This window comes from Anarhichas minor, unplaced genomic scaffold (assembly GCF_050575085.1).
Source record: "Anarhichas minor isolate MPS153535 unplaced genomic scaffold, ASM5057508v1 ptg000030l, whole genome shotgun sequence".
Lineage (NCBI taxonomy): Eukaryota > Metazoa > Chordata > Actinopteri > Perciformes > Anarhichadidae > Anarhichas > Anarhichas minor.
The window spans coordinates 5,756,088-5,765,392 of record NW_027466476.1 but is presented as its reverse complement, the minus strand read 5'-3'; the positions used below and the strand labels follow the sequence as shown (position 1 = coordinate 5,765,392).

General features: G+C 38.6%; 1 protein-coding gene across 1 annotated transcript in view; it reads right to left on the bottom strand.

The window, feature by feature from the left end:
• Positions 1-1,648: 1,648 nt before the first annotated feature.
• Positions 1,649-9,305, bottom strand: part of arvcfb (ARVCF delta catenin family member b) — a 123,477-nt gene continuing 115,820 nt past the window's right edge. Inside the window, exons 17-19 of the mRNA XM_076104787.1 lie at positions 8,835-8,926; positions 6,457-6,569; positions 1,649-3,965 (exon numbers count right to left, since the gene is read on the bottom strand). Of these exons, the coding sequence (XP_075960902.1) occupies positions 6,468-6,569; positions 8,835-8,926 (194 nt within the window). The 3' untranslated portion in view covers positions 1,649-3,965; positions 6,457-6,467. The remainder of the gene's footprint in view (positions 3,966-6,456; positions 6,570-8,834; positions 8,927-9,305) is intronic.

The window sequence follows — 9,305 nt, the reverse complement described above, 5'->3', positions numbered from 1 at the left end:
TCTAAATACAGGGGTGGAACAAGTACTCAGATCTTTTACTTTAGTATAAGAAGCAATACCACAGTGCAGAAATACTGTAGTTACAAGTAAACGTCCTGCATTAAAAAAAATGTACTTATACGTAAAAGGACAAAAATAAAAGCATCAACATTTATGGGAAGTACCAAAATCTACGCATAATGCAGAATGGTCAGTTTCGAAATAATATATGTTATATTATTATATTCTAATTATTTCTGCATGAATGTGTACATAGCTTGAATATAATATATAAATGTGGGGCTCATTTTAATGTTATATTTTGTACAATTCATACAGTATACTGCTGAGTAGCTTGTGAGTTTCCCCTCTACCAATAATTAAATTATTATTGATATGATAATATCATCATTTATATGTTTATTTTATAATTAAATATTATTAATTTGAATCCGATAAGTTATCAAATAAATGTAGTGGATGTAAAATGTGTAATATTTGCCTCTGAGATTTAGTGGAGTAGAAGTTTAAGTACAGTACAGTACAAGTACCTCAAAATTGTACTTGAGTAGTAGTGGAACCGACTGGAGCTCAATTGTTTTTTCAATTACCCCCAGTGGTAAATGCAGATGGCTTTGGTTTACTTTGTACAGGTTTCTGCTGTCACCCCAATCCAAAGGAGATTAAATCTAATTAAATTTGTGGTGGTCATCTCATTGGAAAATGTATTTATTTTTTCCAGAAACAGTGTCCACCCCATTACTTTGGAAAATCCAGTCAACACTTTTCATCAGGACTATTTCCTTGGTAAAAAGAAAAAAAAAAGTAGTTCCGGTGTAAATTGTTCACTGTGAGCATCACAAATTAGACTCCATTTTAGTTATTAGGATGAACTGACCCGATACATTTCTGTGATGGTTGTAATGAGCATTGCAGCCTACAGGGAATGCTGTCATGACTATCATTACATAAAAACAAAATATATAACAAGACACAGAGCCATGCAACAATTCTTTCCAGGCATGATTTATTGAAAACACACCAAATGTATACTCTACAAACCAGTATTTTTCCGTTATGTTTAACAAGCGTAATATTTGCCTCTGGGTATTAGTAAAATTAACATAATACATTCTGTCACTGTGGCATCGCTTCTGCTCGCTACGAAAGCATTAACAACTTTACTCCTCTAGGAAATCAAAACCATTATTCGAATGACTATCTTTTTAAAAGTTTATAATACAATGTAATACAATGCAGAAACTCACCAACAGTCTATCCTACAAGGGGTCGGGGGGCAGAATGAATGAATGAGTGACTTGAGTGAAGGTAAAAGGGAGGAAGGGTGGAGGAGGAGAGGTGAACAGACAGAATGGAGAGATGGCAGTTGAAAGGGAGGAATAAAGTTATATAAAACACACTTATTTTTATCTACCATGGAAAAGGTTAAGGCACATGATAGGTACAAACACATCTGCTACTGAGTAGAACAGTTACTTGATTTTGACGGTCTTGAATCAGTTATATCTACACAGGTAGGTTCGTTTGATTCGATGTGTGTCCGTGTCCTGCATTTCTTTTACAACACAGTTGCTTGGCTCTTTATTTGGGGAATTTACAATGCGTTGTACATCCACAAAACCAAACCCCCCCCCCCCTGTTATGAATGCATGTAAATACAACTCCAGATCCTTTGGTTGTGGTACTGCAAAGTGCAGTCAGGAATAGACAGTCATTCGGGTCTTTGTTGTTCGGGTTCAGTATTGTCCAATGAAAGCACACACTTCTGAGGACACACAAAAGGGATTGCTGGGTATCTTTATAATTTTTTTTTTTAACCTCTGAAATTAATATCTATACAGTAAGTTTTTTTTTTGTAGTTTATTGATTTTTACCACAACATACATCTTTGTAAACACTGTGTAAAATATGCAAGCTTCATAAAGTCACATACGTCACAAAGAAAAATCAGACTTCAACGCAGGCACATGCCATTCGCCTTGATGACGCATGAGTGATGCCAACTTGGATTGGATTCTCTTTCTGTCTCTCTGACAGACTGAGGCTGGCAAGGAGACTAAAACACATCATCACTGGATTTAGTTTGCAGTCTCACCAAGCAAGAGAAACACATCAATATGATTCTGTATCTCTCTGCTTTTCTTCATCTCAACTGCCCACCCTAACACCTTGTAAAAATATATACTATATGACCAAACTTGATGTTTTGTTTCTGTACAGTGTGATGTAACTCTTTTATTTTGCCCTAAACATCCAGATCCACTCGTCTTCCCGTACTCTCTTCTTGCACATGAATTAATTAGTTAATATCCAAATGACACCACAAAAAACTGGCACTTGGAAAGAATAGAATATAAACATCTGTACAGTTTTGCTTCATGCTCACGACTGAATATTTCTTAAGATGCACCGGTGAAGTAGGGTTCAGGGTTAGCGGTAACTTGGTCTGAATGCATCAGGAAGAAAAACTAAAGAACTTTTATTAACACTGCCGTCTCTTGTCTATCTCATTGGCCTGACCTCTGACCCCTCCAGAGTGTCTGGTTTGAAGATTCAGGGGCTGTCAGACAACATGTAATTCATGACCTTTAGAAAGAACACTGCAGATAAACCTTTTTTCTGTAATTTTTTTTGGACAAATACAAAATATAAATAGGTGATCGTCTGCGTAACTTGACAATATTTGACACACATTTAAGTTACGTGGTTATTTCTTGTTTACAAACATGGTGAGCCTTTATCAAATGAGATGTGCTTCCAAACAATGTGATATTAATATACAACTAAGAAGTCGGTCATTTTTGTTGTTTTTTTGTCTCCTTCATTTTTCAATTTTATTTCCTTTTGAACCTCATATACATTTATATAAAAGCCAACAAAAATAAAAACTGCTTTTAGATCTACCCTTTCATCAAGAGAACAAACTTTCGCCTCTCTTTTCAAAAACACAAATCATTTATGAACAAAATGCCTTATATCCTCTTTAATACACATCATTGACAAAGAGCAACCAGCCAGGAAACTCGTGAAACACGATATGAGTGGTTACACAAGTAACCACGGCTCTGTGAGTGAGGGTCAACATGATGACCACGATGAAACAGAAACCGTTGGTTTCCGTTTTAGCTTACTTTTCCAATGCAGTGTGAACAGAAACTGTTACTTCATGTGATGTACACACTATGTCGCTTTCTTTTCTCGGGACCACAACTTGCAGACTCCTCACTTTATAAATGAACATCAATCACTTGTTAAAAACTTTTGATTTCAAACCATCTCAGTGCACTTTAAAAAAGAATAAACACAGTGAACCAAATATATTGTAAGTCTACAAGAGCAGACTGCTGGGTGTACATGTACATCAACTATGCTACAGTTCTTCTCAGGATCGGTTTCTCTCATTTCACCTTCTCGTGTCCATCACACCAATCTGCAAACAACATTCTGTGACCTTCAAACACACCAGTCCATACCTGTTCACATCAAATTACCAAAGCCCGACAACAAACTGAAAGTAAAATTCTCCAAAACCGGCAAAACTGAAGCATGAACTTCTTCCAGATGTGAAAACTGAAATGCAGTAACCACTCATTCCAGCTTCCCACAGATTTCCTTCCAACACACATTCCTTTTCCATTGATTTCTTTCGTCTCACTTTGTTCGCCCTTCATACGTCCATTCCTTCACCAGCACCGGCCCTTTGTCCGTTTTTGGTCACCGGTAGAGCTCAACACTGTAAAGTCCAGTGGGAATGTAGATTTGAGAAAGTAGTCACTTTTTATTCTTTTTTTTTCTTTTTCTGAAAAGCATGAGAATGTTGGCTGTTTGCTGGGCAGTTGCTGATCATCATTTTTTTTTTTAAATCCTCTTTTCTGTACAAAGTCCAACTCCAAAGATGAGCTCCATGTGAAATGGCAGTGATGATATGAGAGATCCTTCTCTAGCTGGGTGTCGTTACTTTAAGCCTGGAGCACGTGGACAAGAGAGAAAAATATTAGAAGAACCATCCACACAGTTTAAATCCCATTTATGAAGAGTTTCAGTACAAAATGCTACAGTGTGAAAAACAACAACATCCATCATGACAAATAATGACTATTCTATGCTTTTTCTTGTCAACAAATTCCATTATTAAAAGATCAAAACCAACAATAAGTCTTTCTCTCAATACTTCATATTAAGACTTCCCTTCACTGACTGTAGCATGTGGGATTCTATTTTCAGCTAAAGATCACCACACATGTAGCATGCTTGTAAGCGGACCTCTATGGCACAGAGGAATAAGACTTTGCTACACAGACTATACTTGTGACTAGGATCAATTCGTTGTTGGTTTTGGTCTGTTCATGGGATTTGTTGACAAAAACATCCATATCACCAGCCTTTTCCTTAAACATCTCATCCTAACATGATTTATATTTAGAGCAGGAACCACATTTTGCATTAAATGTATGTGAATTTAATGTAAAACTCTCCAGTTGTGCTCTCACGACAGCAAGACAATCAGCTGGCATTATCACAGTACTTCACAAATTACATCACTGTCAGCAAATGCTTCAATTATGCAAAAGACAGCAAAACAGATGCTTAATGAGTTGGCTGAAATCCTGCATGTGCTCAATGAAGTGAGAATTACTTACCTGATGGTTAATTCTGAATATTACCTATAATATTCAGAATATTCAGAATATTTTTTTAATAAAGTGATAAAATTACAATGGATACCACAAATCAGAGTTACCTATTTCCTATGATAATGCAATGGATGGAGATGAAAGCATTGAACGGATGGCCACTGATTGACATAAGAAGATGAGTGCGGTCTGGCAAGAGGCCTCTGGCACAGGAGAGGACAACAGCGGTGAGGAGGAGGCGGAGAGAGGAGATAAAGACTGCTGATTGAGGAATGACAACTAATGACAACTACTGAAGCTCACCCAGATCAGCTTGCTGCTTTGCAAAAGTCACTGCGTCAGGTTGGTTATTCAGTCAAACCTCGCAAGGTCGCTTACATAAAGTATGCACAGGTATAAGGGCATTACTAATTTAGATGTCTTTCATTGTTACTTGTTACAAACTGTTGCCTTACAGCTAACATGCATGAACTTAAAACATTTGAAAGAAAGAAGAAATTCAGCCGTTCTTGGATGCAGGCCTCTCACAAAGAGAAGCGGAATTTCTTTTTGTTCTGTAACTTGCAGGGAAATATGACCATCTAAGTTACATCAAAAGCCACTTTGCGTCATTTATACCATGACCATTAACACAAAATATTCAAATGAACTACTTCAGACCACAAAATATATGTAAACTGAAATGATGTGAGCTCACCCTTGATTACATCTCTGCCTTATGTGTTGACTTCCATCATCAAATCATCAACTTACATGAATTATTTATCTTTGAATAGAATGTAGATAGAGCTAAGATGCTGTGTGTGTGTGTGTGTGTGCATATGTTCTTTCTCCCTACTGCTTCTCATTAAGTGTTAACTGAGTCCCTGGCGGATCCATCTGAAGTGCAGAAGAATGATTATCCTTCAGCATTTGCCACCAATTTCAGCAGAGGCCGTCAGGGGATCTAGTGAGTGAAGCTAGGTGTGCATCGCAATCAGACAGGTGTTGCTGAATTGTAAAAAGAGACCAAAGCCTTTTCTACTTTGTATGTATGTTACACGAAGGTTTTTTTTTCTACAATGAAGAGCAGGACAGAGCTGCAAATGTTAGGCTTACGCTAAACTCTGACAGCATCCAGGACCAGCTTCCACACAGTGGGGAAATAATATATAGTGGACGCACAGGCCGTGAAATTAGCCTGTCTATAAACTGTTACTCCACGAACTAGTTAGTTAATAGTGTGCTCCTTGGTTTATGAAGTAACGCTCTGTTACTATTGTAGGAAAGCTAGTTAGACAGACGTGCTAACCACGGCAGTTTACGCACAACCTACATTTTAATCTTGTGGTTCTGGTTTTTTTAATAGTTAGAAAAAAAGACACCACACAAACTCTGTAAATGCTCAGTGTCACTCTCACTACAGCCCTGAGCAAACTGCTTCTGAACGTGGAGAAATCTAAGTTTCTCATTTGTGATTTATTTTGTACTTTGAGTAGCGCTGGTAGCGCCATCTTTGCCTTAATCTACGTATGGAAGTGTGTGTAAATATAAATTCATATACAATGTATACATTTAATAAATCTTAACTACAATCTAAAAATGTTGAACCTAAAAAAATGTTTTCAGTTGAACTGCAAGTGAATTATGTTAATTTCCATGGAAAGAACAGAGTGACTCCTCCAGCTGACTGCTCTGGGTGCAGGGTGACAGCTACATGACAGTGTGAGGTTGAAAGCAACACAGGTGGAAAAGACAAACAGGCAATGCAAAGGATGCTACAATCCAACCCAAAAGGTGAAAGTGGTTATTTTTATTGTGCTTTTATTTTTTGGAGACCTACCATGCATGCATTTAGACCCAGGAATCAACAGGCTGGGGCTTAACATCACAAGCGTCCACCAGACTGACTGCAGGCCTGTTAGTCCTGATATAGTGTTTCCTATTTGTGTCATTCTGTGGCCACAGGAGGACGAGTTAAAAAAAACAAACACAGCAAAACAATATCAGGTCAATACATTTCACAAATGCACACACACACACACACACACACACACACACACACACACACACACACACACACACACACACACACACACACACACACACACACACACACACACACACACACACACACACACACATGCATCCAGGATAAGAGAAGCCAGTGTTAGTCCCCTGCCTTCAGGATAGCTTGGAAAGAATTCAGAGTGATTCAAAACAGTGAGCCACAACATGCAAATCAAAGAGGGGGAGAGAGCAGTTCAAACTGCCAAGTTGCATTCTAAGTGGGCAGAAAACCTCCGGGAAGTACAGTGCAGAAGGCAGACTTAGAAGACAGCTTTGGAGTAACGCTAGAAGGCCTGCACGCTGAAGAGAAACAAGTCTGCTTGCTGTGATTACTCCTGTCTGTGGCTTCTCAGTTGGTTTCTGCCCTTTCAAGATGTGAAAGTATAACGTCAGCTGGTTTAGTTGTTAAACTGCTATGATGAAGAGTAGGTGTCAACCAAAATGGATTGTTGAAGCCTGAGGTCAGTGTTGAGTATACTGACGCTGCCTATTGTTTCTATTTCGTGCTGCTATACTTTGCTGCTACATTAGTTGTTTTATTCTATCTTTGAACTGGATACATTTTGCACTTGTTTTGGTTCCATTTCAATCTTAAGCTCAACACAACCAGCGCCACTGACCGTCAATGTAGAATGGACATCAGTTAAAATAGAAACAACACTGAAAATCTAAACTGTAAGAGCAACCCAACACCGGATGAAAATCTTGTTTTACTGTTTCTTCTTAACTTGATGCAGTGATGTAGAAGTTCACTCCAGGGTGTGGTTAGTGAACTGTGACATCACTGTTGGGTATGGTTGCAGCTACAACAGGGCGCAACGTTTGACAAATTAAAACTTCAACCAGAGAGGGAAGTGAAACGTTGCTTTTCAGCCTGGTGTTGAGTTCCCCTTTAAACAAAACAAATCAGTGCTGCACCTTTAACTTTTAGAGGAAATGCAATCAGAATAGTGGGTAGGTACCTGTAAGTAAGATCTATTTTTAGCTACCATGTCAGTTAATTTGACTGTTGAAGGATAAAGTAGACACTGGCGCTCATAACAACAAACCCACATTTTTATAACAGTATAATTTGATTATTAGTTTACAGTGAGTGCAAAATGCCACATGGATGACATATACGTAGCTATATATGTAACTACAGTGTCTTAGTTTCCTCTCAGATGTGCAATGCTACACTGATAATTGAGCCGCAACAGAAAGAAAGACAAGAGACATGAAGACCCATCTTTAGAATGTAAGCGAGACTATATAACTCCTGATAAAAAATAAATAACTAATTTAATTTGTAAGTTATAAAGCAGAGCTTTGGTCAATTCAGTTGACCCTGGTTTTACCCAATTTCAAATAAAAAGCAAATAACTACCATAACTCAGATAAAAAGCCTGTATGAACTGTACTATTAACTCTGCTCCAGACATAGTTTCCACCTAGACTTTGCCTTGGAAAGATTTTTAGTAAAAAGGTAGTTTTAACCTGCATGGGGAAGCAGATATATGACCATTCACCTATAGAGACGTATGCTAAACTGAATTTAATGGACTCTTCATTGCATTCATTTTACAATCCCACAGGGAAATCCCTTTTCATCTTGCACTAAAGCAGATGAAAAGTAAACTGCAAAAAGTACGTGAGAGTCATCCCACATGTGTCAGACATCCTCTGAGCCCATTATCCTGTGACTCCTCTTTGAAGTTGGATAGCCGATCAGCGCAACAAGAAACAAACTTTGGCTGCAGGGTGAGACGGCTGTATAATAAGCAGACGGCCACTTGATAATGCAGCAGTCTGTCATTGCCAAGGCAAGGGTCGAGAGGACCGTTTGTTGGCGGTTCTTTTAATCAGTCTCAGATTAATTACTTTACAGACGCCAAAAGCTTACACTCAATTAACTGGCGGCTCTCAGATCTGAGGCTGTCCGCGGTGCTGAGCTGTGACGGGCAACATCAACAGAGAATGACAACTTCCAGCCTCTTTAAAGAATCGATAGGATTAAGAGCCTTTAATGAGGAACACCCCAGAAAACATGTTGCGAGAGGGAAAGAAAAGGACACAGAAGGAGAGGACGTTTCAATGAGACATCATTTCAATGAGACATCATTATTTCATCCTCTGTCCCCCCCTGGGAGTCCAGAAGAGATGCGCATTTACCTTTGATGGCTCCCGTTCTGTCTGGTCCACTGAGCCGTCAACTGTCTTAAATTTGCAGTCCTTGTCCCTCTGGTCAATGGTGGAGTAACCATCTAATGAGGTCAGAGAACAACGGTCAGTTGATTCTTCTCCATCCACGATTAAAAAGAAACGGGGACAGATCATTTATAGTGTTGTTTTAACCTGTGCAGAGTCACTGACTGAGTGGTTTTCTGCACTGGAACACTTAACAAGAGTGCCTGAAAGTTGTTGGACACAGAAGAGTAAACTAAACAGCACATTCTTAGCTTGTGATTCTCCAAACTTTCTAGCACTCATGTTTATTTACCACCACAGTAGGTTTAAAACAAACCAGATGAAGTATTTGCAAGTGCTATTTGACCCTGTCCCCATAACGGTCTTTAAAAATGCACTCTCACATATTCCAGCTCAGGGCCGGTATTTATCGAGCATCTCAGTCGTAGGAAATCA